Genomic DNA, 22,037 nt, shown 5'->3' with positions numbered 1-22,037 from the left:
TGCTAGGAACTAAGAATACATTTCACTTAAAGTTTCAGAATTTAAATTATTCCATAAACTAAATGTTTTTGTCAGAAATAAAGGCTGCATCTAGTTACTTAGTTTCTATGTTTAACTACTTATTACTAGGTCTAAAATGTTAGCTATATAACCATAAACACAACATAAAGTAACTCAATTAATAACCAGGGTACATTCTTGAAACTAAAATTACAAGAGAAATTCAGCAGTGTCAAAAATAAGCCCATCTGCAAACATTCATCACTATTCTTCCCTTCCTCTCTATCAGCACTTGGCATACTTCCTTCATATCTCATTTTATCTTTAAAAAAACATATTTTAAAAAAAGTTCTTCAAGAACAGTGTAACCAAAGAAAGCAAACTAAAATACAATGCTGTCAATAAAAAAAGCATTAAATATAAAACTTACCAGTACTAAAATGTAAATTTGAAAGATACTTATTTTTGAAAAAGCCCCAATATTTCTTTGTTTACTAGTTAGACTGACCATTTTTCTAAAAGTTTATTAGCTGTTTCCCCTTATAAAAGCTGTTTTGTCTATTTATCTACTATGTTTTCTTAACAATTTGTATGACCTCTTTATATGTAATATGGATATTATCCCTTTCTGTCATATATTTTGCAAATATTTTCGACCCATCTTTGTTTTCTTTCTTTTAAATTTGGTTTCAGTTTTTAGTTAATGCTCTCTCATTTCTTATGGCTAGGATATGACATAATAATAAATAAATTCAGGAATTTTTTTTTACACAAATGATGATTAGTGGAGTAATAGAGTGCTACTACAATTTCCAGCAAAAAAAGGACAGACAAGCCTCACTCTTAGTTTGCTACTTAGGAAGGACACCACTTCAAAACACATTCAGAACTAACTGTATTATTTTCCAAATGATTCAGAACTGTTCAAAATGATGAGCAATGTATAAGTCATGAAATAAACACTGTTGTCTGGGAAGGCATACAAGCAAATACAAGGTATGTTATTCACTGAATTACTCAAACCTAATAACAATGATTAAACACAAACTAATTTATACTCAGAAAATAAAAATATTAATCCAATAAATAAAATTATATAAAGTCCTTTTTTTCTTTTCCTTTTTATATAAAGTCCCCTTTAAGAGGATTTACTGAAAGTTTGAAAATGAGTTATTTTTCTCTTTTATGAATATTTAAAAAACATTATTGTGAAAAATAATTTCTCTTCAAGAATATTAATTTTAGAGATCAAACTAAGGCTAAGAATATGAAAACAATGACATAGAAACTGATAAAACAAAAGTTAAAAGTAGAAGTCCTCCCATTAAAATTATCACTATATTAATGCAGTAAGTATAAAAGTATATAATGCATTAAGAAACTCTGATATACAAAAATTCAGATTTACATGATGAAGTACTAATAAGTTTATATTATACAATGATGCTTGGCTTATAAAAGGATTCAATACATATTTTCTAAATGGTCATTTCCCTCAACAAAGTTAAGTGTATACAATTTTAATATCTCTTTGAAACAGTGATCCAAGCTTCCTCCTTGGATGATGTTACCAGTTCATACTTAGTTTCAATAACTTGTCCCTCCACAGAAAGTAGGTGCAGTCTCCTCACCAGTACACTCAAAAGTACTGTGGTCACCATATATGCAAACCTAGTCAGGAAGAAGGTCAACTGGTTACTAAAGATTAACAACTATACTTTAACTATATAGATTGTTCATTCTCATCAACAGTGATAAACAAAATTATAAGTACAAAGTCTAGCATCTTTCCTTTCATTGTGGTTTCTCTATCAGCATTCCTGTGTGCCTGAGAATCCAAGCAAGGAGAAAGTCTTCATTACCGATTCATCATCAAACCGCCCTGGATCAAACCTAAAAAGAAGATTTGGGCCTGATCACAACAGAGTTCCACTGGCATGGTACATATTTACACTATGAGAACACGGGTATGTAATAAAGTTTTAAAACTACTGAAGATAGAAACTGCTCTCACGTTATATTTAAATTTGACCTTTTATGTTCCCAAACTATTGAACATATATTACATCTTTTTTTGCTTACTTTATTATTTCTATTTTATTTATTTATGTATTTATTTATTTATTTATTTTTTGACTACACTGGGTCTTCGTTGCTGTGAGCAGGCCTTCTCTAGTTGCAGCGAGCGAGGGCTACTCTTCACTGTGGTGTGGAAGCTTCTCATTCAGCTGGCTTCTCTTGTTGCGAAGCACGGGCTCGAGGCGCATGGGCTTCAGTAGTGGCAGCACACAGGCTCAGTAGTGGCTCGCGGGCTCTAGAGTGCAGGCTCAGTAGTTGTGCACAGGCTTAGTTGCTCTGCGGCATGTGGGATCTTCAGGACCAGGGATCGAACCCATGTCCCCTGCACTAGCAGGCAGATCCTTAACCACTGTACCACCAGGGAAGCCCCTACTTCTAAAGAATAGATGCAAAATACATTTCTCTAGAATCATCGAGGAATGAAACTGTAACATGCAACTACATCATTTATGAGATTTAAGGATAAATTTATGAGATTTAAGGATAAATAATTTAAGGGTAAATTAAGAATAAATTTAAGGATAAATAAATTTAGGCTGGAGACACCAGACTAAAATTTCTATTAATCAATTACATGAGACCCAGACTTATTAATAAGTGAGGGAAATGAAGAGGCTAAGAAGGATCTTTTATTGTACAGAAGTTTACTCTGTAAAAAGTCAATGGGAGCAATTACACTCTAATAAAGATGTTTTAAAAAAAAAAGTCAATGAGGAAATGGATATATTAAGTGAAAACAACCCACCCACCAAGGACCACAAAAATTCCTCTCAAAAACAAGTGTTTTTAAAAGAGCTAAACTCTGAGAAAAAGAAAAAGAATCCTGCTTTCATTGTCCTTTTTAAAAAGTGTAAATTATCTTTCACTTTTGGAATATACTATATTTATATTACTGTCCATATAAAAAATTGTATCAAATTTAATCAGCCTTTCCTTTTGTAAACTATCTTGAAAATTGAGACCCTAAATGTTTACTTCAAGATACCTATGTTTCCAGATTAAAAGGGAATCAAACTTGAGTTTTCCAACTACTTTTTTTAATCTTTATTTTATATTGCAGTACAGTTGATTTACAATGCTGTGTTCAATTCAAGTGTACAGCAAAGTGATTCAGTTATACATACACATATATCTATTTTTTTAGAATCCTTTCCCATATAGGTTATTACAGAATATTGATTAGAGTTTCCCGTGCTATACAGTAAGTTCTTGTTAATTATCTATTTTACATATAGTAGTCTATATATGTTAATCCCAACCTCCTAGTTTATCCCTCCGCCCCACACCTTTCCCCTTTAGTAACCCTAAGTTTGTCTTCTAAGTCTGTGAGTCTGTTTCTGTGTTGTAAAAAAGTTCATTTGTATCACTCTTTTAGATTCCACATATAAGTGATATCATATGATATTTATCTTTCTCTGTCTGACTTACTTTATTTAGTATGATAATCTCTAGGTCCTTTCACGTTGCTGCAAATGGCATTATTTCAGACTTTTTTATGGCTGAGTAATATTCCATTGTATATATGTACCACATCTTCTTTATCCATTCCTCTGTCGAGGGATACTTACCTTGCTTCCATGTCTTGGCTACTGTAAACAGTGCTACAATGAACACTGGGGTGTATGTATCTTTTCGAATTATGCTTTTCTCTGGATATATGTCCAGGAGTGGGATTGCTGGATCATATGGCAACCCTATTTTTAGGTTTTAAGGAATCCCCATACTGTTCTTCATAGTGGCTGTACTAATTTACATTCCCATCAACAGTGTGGGAGGGTTCCTTTCTCTCCACACCTTCTCCAGCATTTATTGTTTAGAGACTTTTTGATTATGGCCATTCTGACCGGTGTGAGGTAATACCTCATTGTAGTTTTGATTTGCATTTCTCTAATAATTAGCTATGTTGAGCATATTTTCAAGTGTTTTTTAGTCATCTTCACTAACAACAAAAGACCAGAAAGAGAAATTAAGTAAACAATTCCATTTACCATTGCATCAAAAAGAATAAAATACCTTGGAATAAACCTATCTAAGGAGGCAAAAGACCTGTACTCCAAAGACTATAAGATGCTGATGAAAGAAACTGAAGATGACACAAACAGATGGATATACCACATTCTTGGATTGAAAGAATCAATATTGTCAAAATGATTATATTACACAAGGTAATCTACAGATTCAATGCAATCCCTATAAAATTCAATGTAATCCCTGTCAAATTAAACAAAAAATTTTTAATTTGTATGGAAACACAAAAGACCCCAAATAGCCAAAGCGATCTTGAGAAAGAAAAATGGAACTGGAGGAATCAGGTTCCCTGACCTCCAACTATAAAGCTACAGTAAGAAAAACAGTATGGTACTGTCACAAAGACAGACCTGGAGAGCACTGGGACAGGACAGAAAGCCCAGAAATAAACCTGAGCACCTATGGTCAATTATTCTATGACAAAGGAGGCAAGAATATACAATGGAGAAGAGACAGTCTCTTCAACAAGTGGTGCTGGGAAAACTGGACAGCTACATTTAAAAGAATGAAATTAAAACCTTCTCTACCACCATACACAAAAATAAATTCAAAATGGATTAAAGACCTAAATGTAAGACCAGGTACCATAAAACTCTTAGAGTAAAACATAGGCAGAACACTCCTTGACATAAATCACAGCAATATCTTTTTGGCTCCACCTCCTAGAGTCATGAAAATAAAAACAAAAACTAACAAATTGGACTTAATTAAACTTAAAAGCTTTTGCAGAAAAAAGGAAACCATAAACAAAATGAAAAGACAACCCACAGAATGTAAGAAAATATTTGCAAATGATGTGACCAACAAGGGATTAATCTCCAAAATATACGAACAGCTCATGCAACTCAATATCAAAAAAAGAAACAACCCAATCAAAAAATGGGCAGAAGATTTAAATAGACATTTCTCCAAAGAAGACATACAGACGTCCAACTATTTTATGAAATACCTCACAATTTTAAGGATTAAAAATAAAATTAAAATGAAAAATAATTTGGCCTCAAATGCTGAAAGATTTTTTAATCTAAAGTTTTTCAGCTTTATTGATTTATAACTGCAAAGCTGTAATATATTTAAAGGGCACTACCATGTTGTTTTGGTTACTAAAGCTTGGTAACATAGTTTGAAATCAGGAAGTGTGATGCCTCCAGCTTTGTTCTTTTTCCTCAAGATTGCTTTGGCTATTCTGGGTCTTTAGTGGTTCTGTGAATTTAAGGATTGTTTATTCTATTTCTATAAAAATTGACATTGGGATTTGGACAGGGATTGTACTGAATCTGTAAATTGCTTTGTCTAGTAGGAACATTTTAACAATATTAATTCTTCCAATCCATGAACACAGATTATCTTTCTATTTATTTGGGTCTTCTTCTATTACTTTCGTCAATATTTTAGTTTTCAGAGTACAGATCTTTCATCTATTTGAATTTAATCCTAAGTATTTTACTATTTTTGATGCTATTGTAAATGGGATTGTTGTCTTAACTTTTCTTTCTCATAATTTGTTGTCAATGTATAGAAAAGCAACTGACTTTTTTATATTGGTTTTGAATCATGAAACTTTACTGAATTCATTTATTAATTCTAACAGTTTTTGGTGCAATCTTTAAGGTTATCTATGTATAATATCATGTCATCTCCAAGTAAAGGCAATTTTACTTCCACCTTTCTGATTTTATTTCCTTTTCTTTCCCAATTGCTCTGGCTAGGACTTCTAGTATCATGTTGAATGAAAGTGGTGAGAGTGGGTATCCTTGTCTTGTTCCTGATCTTAGAGGAAGACCTTTCATCATTTCACCCTTGAGTATGCTGTTAGCTATAGGCATGTCATATATGGCCTTTATTATGTTGAAGCACATTCCTTCTATACCTAATTTGTTGAGTTTTTATCATCAAAAGATATTCAATTTTGGCAAAAGCTTTTTCTATATCTACTGAGATGATCATACAGTTTTTATCCTTCATTTTGTTAATGTCATATATCACATTGATTGATCTGCACATTTTGAACCATCCATCCTAGATTTACCCCAAGAGTAAAGCCCACTTAATCATGGTGTATAATTCTTTTAATGTACTACTGATTTTGGTTTGCAAATATTTTGTTAAGATTTTTTCCATATATGTTCATTATGGATATTGTCCCATAGTTTCTTGTAGTGTCCTTTTCTGGCTTCCATCAAGGGTAATACTGGCCTCATAAAATGAATTTGGAAATCTTCCCTTCTTTTCTATTTTTGGGAGGAGTTTAAAAAGGACTGGCATTAATTCTTCTGGAAGTGTTTGGTAGAATTTACCAAGGAGGCTATCTGGTCTTGGACTTTTCTCTGTTAAGAGGATTTTGATTACTGACTCAATCTCCTTACTAATAACTGGTCTGCTGAGATTTTCTACTTTTTCATGATTCAGTCTCCTTGGTAGGTTTTATGTTTCTAGGAATATACCCATTTCTTCTAGGTTATCTAATTTGTTGGCATACGATTATTCATAGTAATTTCTTACGATCCTTAGTATTTATGTTCTCAGTTGTAATGTCTCCTCTATCATTTACAATTTTATTTATTTGAGCCTTCCCTTGTTTTTTCTTATTAAGTCTAGCTAAATATTTGTAAATTTTGTTTACCTTTTCAAAAAAACAGCTCTTAGTTTCACTGATCTTTTCTATTGTCTTTCTAGTTTCTATTTCATTTGTTTCCACTCTGATCTTTATTTTCTTTTACTAATTTTGGACTTTGTTGTTGTTGTTTTTTTCCAATTCCTTGAGGTGTAAAGTTAGGCTGTTTATTAGATATCTTTCTTTTTTCTTAATGTAGGTGTTTATTGCTATAATCTCCCCTCTTAGAACTGCTTTTGCTACATCCCATAAGTCTTGTTATACCATGTTTGCTTTTTCATTTGTCTCAAGATATTTTCTGATTCCCACTGGTTATTTCTTCTTTGACCCATTGGTTATTCAGAAGCATATTCAGTAGATTGTTTAATCTCCATTTTTTTTAATCCAACAAATAACTCAATTACTCCCACCCAGGATTTTGAAACGTTTAATCAAAAAAGAATCTGGCATTTTAAAAGATAGGTTTACAAGCTTGACACATTCTTAATATTAGTAATTTATCTATTTGTACGTTGTCTAAGAAAATGAGGTCTATGAAGACATCAACAAGATATTTAAGAGTTCATTATAAGCTACAGTACCTTGCAAGTAAGTATGCAGTTTAACTGTAATAAACCACTATAAGCAAATTTAACTACATAAAAATATTAGTTAAATGCAATCCTATGGAAATACACATTATACTTACAGCTGTTTTTCAGTGAGATTCTTACTGCTTTCTTCCCCTTTGTGGTCAGAAAGATCTTTGATATGATTTCAAATTTCTTAAATTTATTAAGATTTGTTTTGTGGGCTAACATATGATATATCCTGTAGAATGTTCCATGTGCACATGAGAAGAATGAGTATTCTGCTGCTGTTGGATAGGATGTCCTAAATATGTCTGTTAGTTCCATCTGGTCTACATGTAGTTTAAGTCCGTGGTTTCCTTATTGATTTTCTGTCTAGGTGATATATCCACTGTTGAAAATGGGTATTGAAGTCCTTTACTATTATTTTATTGCTATTTCTCCATTCAGATCTATTAATATTTACTTTATTTAGGTGCTCCAAGTTGGGTGCATAAATATGTCCAAGTGTTATATCCTCTTGATGAACTGACCCCTTTATCATTATATAATGATCATCTTTGTTTCTTGTTGCAGTTTATGACTTAACATCTATTTTGTCTGATGTAAGTATAGCTAGCGCTGCTTTATTTTGGTTTCCATATGCACAGAATAACTTTTTCCATCCCTTCTCTTTCAGTCTGTGTGTCTTTATAGCTGAAAAGACTCTCTTATAGGCAACATATAGTTGCATCTTGTTATTTTATCCGTTTCGTTACCCTATGTATTTTGGTTGTTTTGTTTTTTGCGGTATGCGGGCCTCTCACTGTTGTGGCCTCTCCCGTTGTGGAGCACAGGCTCCAGACGCGCAGGCTCAGCAGCCATGGCTCACGGGCCGAGCCGCTCCGCGGCATGTGGGATCTTCCCAGACCGGGGCACGAACCTGTGTCCCCTGCATCAGCAGGCGGACTCTCAACCACTGCGCCACCAGGGAAGCCCACCCTATGTATTTTGATTGGAAAATTTAGTCCATTTATGTTTAAAGAAACTATTAATAGGTATGGATGTACTAATGCCATTTGGTGAACTGTTTTCCAGCAGTTTTGTAGCTCCTTTGTTCCTTTCTTCCTTTGTGATTTCATGATTTTCTACAGTGGGATGCTTTGAGTCCTTTCTCTTAATACACTGTATATTTACTATAGGTTTTGCTTTGTGGTTACAAGGATGATTACATAAAATATATTATGGTTATAACTGTCTATTTTAATCTGATAACTTAATTTCAAAGGCATTGAAAAGCTCTACATTTTCACATTTCCCCCAATATTTTATGTTTCTAATGTCACATTTTACATCTTTTTATACTGTGTATCATTAATAAATTATTGCAGTTTTAAACACTTTCGTATTTTAACCTTTATACTACAGTTATAAGTGATTTACCCACGACCATTACAATATCTGAGTATTCATATTAACTATATATTTACCTTTACCAATGAATTTTATACTTTTATATGTTTTCATGTTACTAATTAGCATCCTCTCATTTGAGCTTGAGTAACTCCCTTTAACATTTCAGCTTTTGTTTGTCTAGGAGACTCTTTACCTCTCCTTCAATTCTGAAGGACAATTTTGCCAGATAGTGTATTCTTGATTGGCAATTTTTTTCTTTCAGCACTCTGAATATATCAGTCCACTCCCTTCTGGCCTGCAAGGTTTCTGTTGTAAAATCTGCTGAGTATCTTATGTGGGTTCCCATGTACATAACATGTTGCTTTTCTCTTGCTTCTTTTAAAATTCCCTCTTTGTCTTTAACTTCTGACAATTTAATTATGATGTGTGTCAGTGTGTGTCTCTTTAGATTCATCTTTTTTGGTACTCTTCAGGCTTCCTGGATCTGGATGTCTGTTTCTTTTCCCAGATAGGGAAGTTTTCAGCCATTATTTCTTTGAATATACTTTCTTTGTCCCTTTCTCTCTCTCTTCTCCTTCTTGGACAACTATAATATGTATATTGGACTACCTGATGATATCCCATAAGTCCCTTAAGCTATATTCACTCTTCATTTTTCTTTTTGCAACTCTGATGAATTCCACTGCCCTGCCTTTAAATCTGCTGATCCTGTCTTCCGCTTCATCTAATCTGCTGTTAAAACCCTGTAATGAATTTTTCAATTCAGTTACTGTATTCTTAAGCTCTGTGATTTCTGTTTGGTACATTTTTATATTTTCTATCTCTTCACTGAAATTATCATTTGGTTCATGCATTGCTCTCCTGACCTTCGTGAGCAATCTTTATGACCATTATATTGAATTCTTTTATTAGGTACATCACTTATCTCCATTTCATTAAGATCAGTTTCTGGAAATTTATCTTGCTCTTTTGTTTGGAACATAGTCCCGTGTTTCTACATTTTCCATGACTCCTTGTGTTGGTTTCTTTATATCAGATAAAACATTCTTCTACTTTATAATGCACTGTGAAAACTCTGAGAAAATGTCATTACCGGGCACCCTGGAACTGAGCACTTGTACAGGATGGAACATCTGTTGGCAGATCTCAGGAAACTGGAAGCAAAGATTTTTCTTAGGCTTAAGGTTCGTAGTCCTGATATTGCTCCTCAGAAGGCGTTACATAAGCCTCACTGTCAGGATCCAAGGGCATATCTTCCAGGATTCCTTCCTGGGGGGCTCCTTCTTCACTCGGGCTAATATGAAGGTGTCAGCAGGGCTGCACTTCTTTCTAGAGGTTCTAGAGTAGAAATCATTTCCTTGTGTGTTCCAGCTTCCTATGTTTGCCCACATTCCTTGGCATATGGCTTTTCACGGAAAGCCAGCAATGGCTGTTCCAGTCTTTCTCCAGTGTCATCACTTTACAGCAGACTATTTTATCTAGTAAAATAGACTGCTGTCACAGTCTTGTGTAGGAGATGAAGCTCATTAATTAGCCTAGCCTGACTTCCTGGTTGCCTCTTAAACGTCTGTGATTGTCCAACCTGCTGTCTTTGTTCACAGTTGCTCCCAGTAGTTGAGGGTATGTCATGACCTGTCAGTGTCCAAAAGGAGAGGATCACAGCACCTATACACAGGCTGATAAAAAGATAGACTGCCAGGCAACAGGTAAGGATGTATGTAGTCAAACTGCTTCCAAGGAGAAACTGGGAGATGTACGTTTTTATCTGCTCCCTCTGTGCTGAGCCTGGGTGTATAGCCACAGGGGGTGTTCCTGCACCCATTTAAAAACTGTTTGTTTCTTTACTATAATCATGTGGAACTTGTAAATGCAAGTCCCATAAGCTATCACAGCTGGGTGATGGGGGCCTGTCCCTTGGGTGGCAGTTATAAAAGCTGGACTGCTAGATGTGTGGACAAGCTCCTTCCTGGGAGATACTTGCAAGCTGGACTTATTGTTGGAGTAAAGTTTGGGGGAGAAGGTGAGGAAAGTACCCATCAGCCCTTCTGGGGTCCGGAAGATCAGTCAACACCTGGATGGTGGTAATTAAAAGCCAGACCCTCAGCCAACAGCTTGTGAGGTATGTAGTCAAACTCCTTCCAGAGAAAGACTGGGAGATGGGCATTTTTGCCTGCTCCCTCTGCACTGAAAAGTGGGTGCTAACCACAAATACCTACATGCCCATTAACATATGCTTCTTTGTTTGCTATAGTCCCATAGGACTTATGAATGCAAGATGTACTAGCTATCAGAGCTATGAGATTTAGGGCATATCCCTCCCTCGCATGGCAGCCATAAAGGTTGGGACACTAGATGTCTGTGCAAGGGAGATGCTGGCGACCTGGTTTTATTGTTGGAGTGAACCAGAAGGAGAAGGTTGGAGGTGTGTCCACTGACTCCCCCAGGGTCTGGGGAGGATCACAGCCAGTATACCCAGATGCATGCCAATTAGAAGCTAGACCTTCAGGCAGCAGCTTGTAAAGTATGTAGTCAACCTCCTTCAGAGAAAGACTGGGAGACAGGCATTTTTTCCTGTTCCCTCTATGTTGAGCCCTATGGGGACAGCCATGATGAATGCTTGTGCTCACGCTATGCTCCCATTAAGAACTGCTTCTTTCTTTGCTACAGTCCTGTGGGACTCATGAATGCAAGCCCAGATGGCTTTCGGAGGTAGATGTTTTAGGAGCCCACTCCTCAGGTGGGAGTCTTTAAAGCCAGGGCACTAAATATGTGGTCCAAAGCCTTCAATCCGCAGGGAGAAGCTGGGACTTGGGGGTTCCCTCCTGACTATATGGCACTGGGCTGGGGGTGGGGTTTATGGCAAGAATGTGTCTCATTCTTTTCTACCTGTTTCAATGTGGGTATTTTCTCATTTGCCCAATGTGTAGGAGTCACTCAGCTAGCTCCTGGATTTTTTTCTCAGAGGGAATTGCTCCATGTGTAGCTGTACATTCAATGCATCTGTGTGAGGAAGGAAATTCAGAAGCCTGCTATGTCACTATCTTGGTCCCAGTCCGTACTGAGGTTTTGAATGTTTCTCTTCATTCTTTTTTTTTTTTTTTAATTTTATTTATTTATTTTTGGCTGCACTGGGTCTTCCTTGCTACACGCAGGCTTTCTCTACTTGCAGCAAGTGGCAGCTACTCTCCGTTGCAGTGCACAGGCTTCTCATTGCAGTGGCTTCTCTTGTTGCGGAGCATGGGCTCTAGGCACGCAGGCTTCAGTAGTTGCAGCACGTGGCTTCACTAGTTGTGGCTTGCCGGCTCTAGAGCACAGGCTCAGTAGTTGTGGCACACAGGCTTAGTTGCTCCATGGCATGTGGGATCTTCCTGGACCAGGGATCAAACCCATGTCCCCTGCATTGGCAGGTGGATTCTTAACCACTGTGCCACCAGGGAAGTCATGTCTTCACTCTTTTCAGTTGAGAATTCTATTTCAGTCTGTTTTTTTAAAGTTGATAATATTTCATTATTTGGTATAGAGTAATATTTACATTATGATCCATTTAAGTCATAGAATTTGACCCAGGGTTTCTTCCTCTGAGATACTGCCAATACAATAATAATGTATTTCCATGCATTTATTTCTGTAAATAAATCATACCTAGACATTTTTCTATAGGGAGAATAAGGTAATGTCAGCTACTCACTCAAAAAAAACTTACAAAAACCACAATGAAATATCACCACAAACCTATTAGAACAATTAAAATAAAAAATAGTGACAATAGTTAATGCTATTGAGGCTGCAGAGAAGCTGAATCTCTCAAAACCTGCTGCTAAGAATCTGAGAAAAATAGCCTGGCAGTTTCTTGCAAAATTAAATATGCACTAACCACATAACCCAGCAATCGTACTCTTGGGCATTTATCCTAAAAAATGAAACCCTATGTTCACACAAAACTTGTACACAGACGTTTATAACAGCTTTATTCCTAAAAGCAAAATACTGCAAACAAACCAAATGTCCTTCAGTGGGGTAAAGTTGAACAAACACTGTACATCCATACGATAGAATACTACTCAGCCATAAAAAGATATGCAACATCCTCTGTTGACCTCAAGAGCATTAAATATAGTGAAAAAAGTCAACCTCTTCATCTTCCTCTGTGTGACACATATTTAAACTATAATTAATCAATTATCTCTACAGGGTCTATTTCAGTCTACGAACATTTTTGCTACTGTGAATTAGTCTCTCAAGGATCCTCTCAAGGTGCTGACACAAATGAATCTATGGACTTTTCACAAGGGATGGGTGATGAGCTGCACAACCTAAGAAAGCTTTTCCTTGGTATACAACTTTATTAATAATATTTCTTAAATTTGACTGCATTTGATTAGTAAAAATGATTTCCGCACTTTAGCATATATTCCTTTCAGTATTTTCAATCTGTAATCTAGATTCTCTGAGTGCTTTGATAGGAATAGTGTCAAAAGTTCCAGCAAAGTTCTTATGCTTTTCGCATCACACCAAAAGTTTAGCAAAAACTTGGCATTTTTCCACATGAAATTTTTTTAAGGTTTTAAAATTTGAAATTTTAATTTTTTATAATTATAAGCATACTTTTTTTTTAACCAATGTATATCTTTAATTTTGCTGCAAAAGCCCCTTGGAATATAAAATTTACTTAATTTTTACAGAAGATTTTGAAGGACTGCTATTTCATTTATTAATAGATTCCCCTTTAATGTCATTGTAATATTAAAAACTGAAATGATAGGAACACTTAAAAGGGCCCATCCTTATATTCCACAAGTAGGTACTACTTCAACCATGTCATCAACTCTGTCCCCTGCGTTTCACACAGTTCTTAGTCCCAATCAACTCAACGAATAACCTTCTTCAGGGCAGTAAATCTTAACCCATTTCTTTAAGGCGGATTTACCAGATGCCTACCTAAGGGGCGAACAATATCAACTTTATTCTTCACCTTTTCCCTCCCTTGCTGTTCTCACACATAACAACATACACACAACAACTATGTTCTGCATTCGACTAAAGAGCTTAATAATTGAGACCAAAAGAAGGAAAACAAAGAAACTGCACAACCAATACCCACTTACCAGGGCTTCCCTGGTGGTGCAGTGGTTGAGAATCCGCCTGCCATTGCAGGGGACATGGGTTTGAGACCAGGTACGGGAAGATCCCACATGCTGCGGACCAACTAAGCCTGTGCACCACAACTACTGAGCCTGCGCTCTAGAACCCACAAGCCACAACTACTGAGCTCGCGTTTCACAACTACTGAAGCCCACATGCCTAGAGCCCATGCTCCGCAACAAGAGAAACCACTGTAATGAGAAGCCTGCGCACCAGAACTAAGAGTAGACCCACTCGCCACAACTAGAGAAAGCCCCCGTGCAGCAACAAAGACCCAACACAGCCAAAAATAAAATTAAGTAATTAATTTAAAAATACCCACTTATCAGTAAAATAACTCCAAAATACCACTGAAATTAAAGAATAATTATAGAGATTAAGTAATTAAATAGATCTTAGGATAGAAGTGGTAATAGGAGAGACAAAAGGTAGCAGACAGTAGATTCATGAAAGAAAAAGCAGTGAGCAGAAGATACACAGGGAAGGCAGTGGCTTTCTTTTGTTATATGCCTGTTACATATTGAATTTTCTCCTCAAAACTTAAAAAGGAACACAAAACATGCAAACACATAAAAATCAATAATTGCAAAGACAATGACAGAAATTTCATACTTGTATGGTGACGGCCAAGTACTGGGATCCTGAAGCACCACTCCAAGGGCATAAAGGACAAGGGTCTGCAAAAAAAAATTACTCTAGTTATTCAAGGTCTAACAGAGACAAAATGATGGCCAGAAAGCCAACTTATCTAAATGCTCTTTTAATATAGATAGTGAATACAAAATAAAAAATAAAATAATAGAAGAAAACACAGACCATTATTTTGGTGATCTCACAGTGGGAAGGATGAGCATGTCACAAAATATCGAAGCCATAAAGGAATAACAAACTTCACTACATGAAAATTTAAAACCCATATCCAGTAAAAATAAAACAAAAAACACACCATAAAACAAGTAGAAGATAAATAACAGACAGGAAAAAAAACCTGCCATATAAGTGACAGAATTAATATGTATAATATACAAAAAGACATATAAACTCACTAGAAAGAAGTTAAAGGAAATACAAACTGTTAGTATATACATGAAAAGCTGTTCAATCTCTCCAATGATCAGGGGAAAGCAAATTAAGAGACAATTTTTCATATAAGATTCATAAATCCAGATGTGGTAAGAATATGGAAAGGAAAAACATTCTCATACACTGTTGCTCAAAGTATAAATTGCCTTTCAGAGGGCAATTTAAATTTTACACACATGTGCTGTTTGGCCCCCAAACTCCTTTTCTAAGGCTCTCCCAATACCAGTACAAGTATACAATTTGTAATAATGAAAAAAATTAACATCAATCTAAATTTCCATCAATGGGCACTGCTTAAATAAATTATGGTACATTCATACAATGCAATACTATGCATCCATTAAAAATAATGAGTTGGATCCATAGTAAGTGCCAGTTGTATCAATTGCCATGGTACACTCAATAAAAGAAAATTAAAGAATATATAGGATACTCTTTCACATATGAATTTGGTTTTTAAAATGCATACATATACATGTATATACACACACAGAGTAATACATATATACAGAAAAAGACCTACAAAATAAACACTAAACTATTCACAGTAGTACGTGTGGAGAAAGGAGCCTTTCTTTTATTTTTTTTTTTTTTTGCAGTACGCGGGCCTCTCACTATTGCGGCCTCTCCCATTGCGGAGCACAGGCTCCAGACGCGCAGGCTCAGCCGCCATGCCTCACGGGCCCAGCCGCTCTGCGGCATGTGGGATCTTCCCGGACCGGGACACGAACCGGTGTCCCCTGCATCGGCAGGCGGACTCTCAACCACTGCGCCACCAGGGAAGCCCGGAGCCTTTCTTTGATATTGTTTGAACTTTAAAACAAGCACATATTGTCATTTAAACACTTGTCTTTGATTTAACAATAGGCAACATTTATTGGACACTTTAAACAATAAAATTTAAAAACACACACTAACAGAGCTGAAAAGAATAACTGAATGGGTTAAGTATACCAAATGTTTCCTACCTCCCTAGGAATGATAAATTTGTCAATCTTTCCTTCAATATCTTGAAGCCGGGCAGAAACTGGGGTCAGTCTGGCAGTCCGAATAGTTTCACAAAGTACTTGCCGACAATACCTGTTTAAAAAAATTATTTTTTGAAGATCTTTATTTTGGGAGAGGCAGTTTGAAATGTATATACATTTTAAAGTGTCATTCAACAATTTTCATAACCTTCCTAATTTGAAATAGTCATATCATAATTCTTATTTGCTTAAAATACTTTATATATTAGAGGTATATAAAGTCCAGGTGAGTAAGGATTTAAACAAATAAAAACAACTTTAAAAGTACCAGAAGAAAACTCGAAACAATATTTTTAAAATTTTTGAGTAGAAACGTCTTTTTTTTTTTTTTCTTTGCGGTACGTGGGCCTCTCACTGTTGTGGCCTCTCCCGTTGTGGAGCACAGGCTCCGGATGCGCAGGCTCAGCAGCCATGGCTCACAGTCCTAGCCGCTCCGCGGCATGTGGGATCCTCCTGGACCAGGGCACGAACCTGTGACCCCTACATTGGCAGGTGGACTCTCAACCACTGTGCCACCAGGGAAGCCCCCAACGTCTTTTACTTTTAATAAAGGATTTAATAAAAATTTTAATAAAAGACTTTTCTACTTAAAAATTATAAAAATACTGAAACAATGAAGGATACCATAAAGAAAAACACAAATATTGAATGATATGACTATGGAAGTTTTTTTTTCATACTTGCAATCATCATAAAATTAAAAGCTAAGTAGGAAAAATATTTACAGTAAATATATCCTTAATGCATCAAAGCTCTTTAAAAATTCATAATTAAAATGATCAAATACCCCAATAGAAATATGGACAGAAAATATAAAAAAGCAAACCACAAAAACAAAGAAAAAATGCAAATGGCCTGGAAACCTAAGAAATGATACTCAACCTCATTAACAATGGAAAGATTGCCAATCAAAGCGAATTTTTTTACCTGCCAGATTAGCAAAGATGAACAAGAGTACTGTCACAGACAAACACTAACAAAAAATAAGGAAAAGGACATTCATATTCAGTTGGTGAAAGTATAAATTGGTACAACCTTTCTGAAGGATAACTTGGCAATATATATGAAAATATGAAGTGTGCCTCCCAATGAGAATAAAAGCTAAAATGTATTGAAATCTTGCTATGAGCCAGTTCTGTTAAATACTTTCTGTGCAGTATCTCATTTAATCCTTATAAGAAACTCATGGATGCTATTATTTTTTAATTTTACAGATTTTAAAAATGAGGCAATTTTTAAAAGTGCACAGCAGGTAAGTGGTATTGGTAGGATTCAAACCCAAGTCTGTTACTCCATAGCCCCTAATCGTAAACACTACACTACTGCATATACTCTTAAATAATAATCTTATACAATGCAATACTATGCATCCATTAAAAATAACGAGTTGGATCCATAGTAAATGCCAGTTGAACCTTATTAATAGAAACAATCAGAAGTATCAGCAAAGACGTAAGCATAGGAATGCTGATTTTTGTAATTTCTAAAAGCAACAAAAAAAAGAGGAAACATCCTTTCCTCTTTGAACAAATATTTTTTGGGTACCTACTACATTAGAAGCACTGCATTAGATATTGAGCTACAACAGTGAACAAGACAGATACCCACGAAGAATTTCAAAGTCTACTTGGCAGGGGAAGGGACGGAGGAAGGGACATCAAGAATGAACAATTAAAAAGGCACAGTATATTAAAAACGTAAATACAAAGAAAAAAAAGGCACAGTATAAAATAAATGTAGTTTATCATATGTAAATTATACTTCAATAAAGTTGATTAAAAAGATGGATGGCAAAGAAGTCAATGCCAGATCTCCTCAGCTTAGTTTAACATAGCTGTTCTGCACAACCAGTTGAGTGTATTCCTAGAAACACGGCTTCTTATTTAGGGTGCTATAGTCAGGAAGGCTTTGAAATTACTAGTGGAGCTGCTCCATTCCAGAAATTTCTCTGATTGTTCTTTTTATTGACATCTGTTCTGGTTTCAGTGAATACAATAGCTCACAATTTATCTGATGATATTAATTGGAATTTTATAATAGTTCTCTCCAGCCTCTCTTTAACGTCTATTTCCTCTGTGGCCATAAAGTAAAAGAAATTTAAAAAAAAAGGCCACAGTAACTGTTATGATAAAGGAAGTTCAGGGTGTTAGGGGACACATGGCAAGAGCACCTAACTAGAGAAAGGACTTTGCGGAGAAATAAACACTTAGGCTGAGACCTGCAGAAAAAACTGGAGTTAGCTAGAGGAGGGAGGAAGAGAGAATCTTGACAAAAACCAGCAGATAAAAAAGAGTGCTTTACATTTGAAGAAACAAAAGAATTTCAGTACAGCTGAATCCAAGGGTATGAAGAGACACAAGTAATGAGATAAGGTGGGAGAGGAATGCAAGGCCTAGCTCCTGAAATGCCTTATAAGCTAAGCTGATGAGTTTAAATTTTATCTTAAGGGCAACCAGAAGTCACTGAAGGATGTTAAGTCTGGGAGTCTGATCAGATATGACTCCCCAGATATAGAAAGATGACTAGCACAGTGATTCTCAACTCTGGCTACACATTAGAATCACCTGAGAAGCTTCTGAAATTTTCTGATGCCAAGAGATTGTTGGTTTGGGATTGGTCACAGGTTATGTGTATTTTTAAAGTAGCTGAAGCGATTACAGTGTACAGTCACAGGCTCCAACAGCAATCTGGAGAATGCATAGGAGGGAAGCAAATCCAAGGCTGTTGAAATATCCCAGACAAGTTGATGGTGCTCTAGGCAGTGGGGGCAATGGAAAGAACTAAAACTAAACTTCCAACTAAATGTTATTTGGAAAGTAAAATCAACAGAACTTAGTCACTGATTGGATGTGGAGTTACTACATATAGGAACGCTGTCCACAGCACATTTAGAGAAAAAATGGAATTTACAGAAGAGTTACATGTTTTGTATTTTTAAATGGTTTTAATTTTTTTGTGTTAAATACATATGTATATATGCATAGAAAAAGTCTGGAAAAACAATACAGATAGTTAACAATTATTATCTCTTTTACAAAGGACACTGACCTTCCACTTCATACACTTCTGTATTATAAAAACTTCAAAAAACAAGTACGTGGGAGGGAGGGAGATGTAAAGAGGGAAGAGATATGGGGATATATGTTTGGCTGATTCACTCTGTTATAAAGCAGAAACTAACACACCATTGTAAAGCAATTATACTCCAATAAATATGTAAAACATTTAAAAATAAAAAATAAATTAAAAAAAACAAGTATGTATTACTTTTAAAATTGTAATAAAGCTTTCTACATTTTAAAGAATTGGTAACAAAAGTCTCCCTGTGAAACCCACAGCTTCGAGTTCTTTCCAGTGTCTGTATCCCTATCTTCTTTTCTATAGTTGAAAGATGATCCAAGGTAAGGGTGCTTGCTACCCAGTCTCAGACTTCCAACCCCCTAAGAAGTCACAGCTGTTATTTTTTAAAATCTTATTAATTAAGGTATCACTTACATATAAAAAAAAGTATCTAGGGGCTTCCCTGGTGGCACAGTGGTTGAGAGTCCGCTTGCCGATGCAGGGGACACGGGTTTGTGTCCCGGTCCGGGAAGATCCCACACGCTGAGGAGCGGCTAGGCCCGTGAGCCGTGGCCGCTGAGCCTGCGCGTCCGGAGCCTGTGCTCCGCAATGGGAGAGGCCATAACAGTGAGAGGCCCGTGTACCGTAAAAAAAAAAAGTATCTATTTTACCTGTACAGTTTGATGAATTTTAGTAATTGTATATAATTGTGTGAACACAACCACAAGAAAGATACAGAGCATTTCCCTCACCCTAAAAAACTTTCCTCATGCTCCTTTGTAATTGATTCCCTCCCCATTTCTGGCCCCAGACAACCACTGATCTACTTTCTATCACAATAGTTTTGCTTTTTCTAGAATTTCACCTAAATGAAACGTATTATAGGCAGTTTTTGTGTTTAATTTTTTTTTTTACTTAGCATAAAGAGATTTATCCGTGTTGTTGTGTGTATTGATATTGTGTTACTTTTCATTACTTGGTAACATTTCCTTGTATAGATATAACACAATTTATCTATTTACCAGTTGATGAACATTTGGACTACTTCCAGTTTTTGCTATCATAAATAGTATTACTATAAATGTTTGCATACAGGTCTCTGTGTGACATGTTTTCATTTCTCTCGGGTAAATGCCTAGGAGAACTGCTGAGTCACATGGTATGTTTAACTTCATAAGATCCTGCCACATCGTTTTCTAACAGAACTGTACCACTCTGCATTTGTACCAACAAAAGGTGTGGATGTTCCACTTATTAGATATCACTGATACTATTTTATACAGGCTCATGTAAAGGTTTCCCAAAAGTACCTTAAGATTTTAAAAAGCAAGTTAAGTTATCCATAGCTTTCCTAGATATTAGCATTAGCTTTAAATTAGATAAACCAACTCAAATTTATCCTTTAATGATCTCCTCTTTCCTCTTATTGTGCTCTTACCTGAGCTCCTCAATGTTCTCTGGAGTTACAGGTCCCTTCCCAAAAACTTGGTCTATCTCTTCATATAGTTTTTTCTGAACTTCTTCATAGGTGGTTAAAAAACAGACTGCCCAGGTACACACTAAGTGAAAATTTATATTAATAACAATGAAAGCAGCTAATTCATAGTTTGGGTGCAGAATAAGAAACAAATTTATTATTTTTTGGTATTTTCCTTTTTTTCTGATACAAAAGATACATAAATGCTACCAAAAGATAAAACAAGACTGTTCACAAGATTTGTACTTCATTGAACAGAACATGAATATTTACAGAATATTCCCAAAAAGAGATAGTGAAATCTAGATTTCTTTCTTAAAACTGGCAAGTAATCAAAGGCACTTAATACATTTTACCTTAGATAAAATAGTAATGATAATAAATAAACTTCACATCTGGGGAAGTGTTAAATGTTGATAACTGTGATGAACCGTTGGGTTCAACTGACCTTGTAAAATCAAAAATCTGATTTATCTGGGCTTCCCTGGTGGCGCAGTGGTTGGGAGTCTGCCTGCAGATGCAGGGGACACGGGTTCGTGCCCCGGTTCGGGAAGATCCCACAAGCCACGGAGCAGCTGGGCCCGTAAGCCATGGCCGATGGGCCTGCGCGTCCGGAGCCTGTGCTGATGGCAAACCAGGGGAGGGACCCCGCCCCAAAAAAAAAAAAAAAAAAAAAAAAAAAAAAAAATTGATTTATCAATTTCCTCAGGAGCTTTAATTAAATGATTCATACAAATCAAAGTAGCAGGAGATTTACCTACAAATCATCACTCTAAATTTTTACTTGTAAAGGTAGATACACTGGTTCAAGAACTGAGACTGATTATTGCTTAGGACAGTGGTTCTCAGAACTCTTCTGGGAGGTTGCTGATGGCACAACCCCACCGTCCACAGATCCTGACTCAGTAGGTTTAGGGTGTGGTCCAGGGATCTATATTTCTAACAAATATCACAATTATTTTGATGAACACCAACACTGGAAGATCACTAGCTTATGGCTTCTTTTGCTTAAAATAGCTATGGATTACAGTCACTGGGGAAATCAAAAGGTAAGAAAATTAGTTACGTGATGAACGTAAAACAGAGGAAACAGTAGTTATATTCCCTTTAGGAATCCACTGGGATTACAACTGTTCAAATGGAACCATCCAGACACATAATATCTCTTTCCCTAGACTATGCTTGATATGACTCTATGTACAGCTCTACTTTTTCTACGTCAAATACTTCTTAAAATGCATTTAATAATTTCTACTTCTGCTTATTAATTACCTCTTTCCTGAGCTAAAGGGCTGGCTTAAATTTATCTCAAAGTTAATTTTTTTAAATGTTCGCCTAAGTCACTTATCATCCAATTCCAATGCCTGGAAAATACATAATTCACTTTCTGCACTAAATATTATCAATAAAATCAACAGCTACCTCATGCTCAATTATTTTGATAATTTACTCACACCCAGAGTTCATAAAACACATAGGAGTAGCGGACCTTAACTTTTTCCTACATATGTTTCTTTATTATGGCTTTTGAGTGAACTGCAGAATTTCTATTTCACAAGTGA

General features: G+C 35.8%; 1 protein-coding gene across 1 annotated transcript in view; it reads right to left on the bottom strand.

Moving 5' to 3' along the window:
* Nucleotides 1–1,520: 1,520 nt before the first annotated feature.
* CYP20A1 (cytochrome P450 family 20 subfamily A member 1) overlaps nt 1,521–22,037 on the bottom strand; it is a 72,696-nt gene continuing 52,179 nt past the window's right edge. The window contains exons 9-13 of the mRNA XM_007454874.1: nt 20,437–20,557; nt 15,879–15,990; nt 14,440–14,504; nt 1,813–1,893; nt 1,521–1,674 (exon numbers count right to left, since the gene is read on the bottom strand). Coding sequence (XP_007454936.1) covers nt 1,521–1,674; nt 1,813–1,893; nt 14,440–14,504; nt 15,879–15,990; nt 20,437–20,557 — 533 coding nt within the window. The remainder of the gene's footprint in view (nt 1,675–1,812; nt 1,894–14,439; nt 14,505–15,878; nt 15,991–20,436; nt 20,558–22,037) is intronic.

This window comes from Lipotes vexillifer, unplaced genomic scaffold, assembly GCF_000442215.2.
Source record: "Lipotes vexillifer unplaced genomic scaffold, Lipotes_vexillifer_v1.1 scaffold313, whole genome shotgun sequence".
NCBI classification, from domain to species: domain Eukaryota; kingdom Metazoa; phylum Chordata; class Mammalia; order Artiodactyla; family Lipotidae; genus Lipotes; species Lipotes vexillifer.
This window is presented reverse-complemented; position numbering and strand designations above follow the sequence as displayed.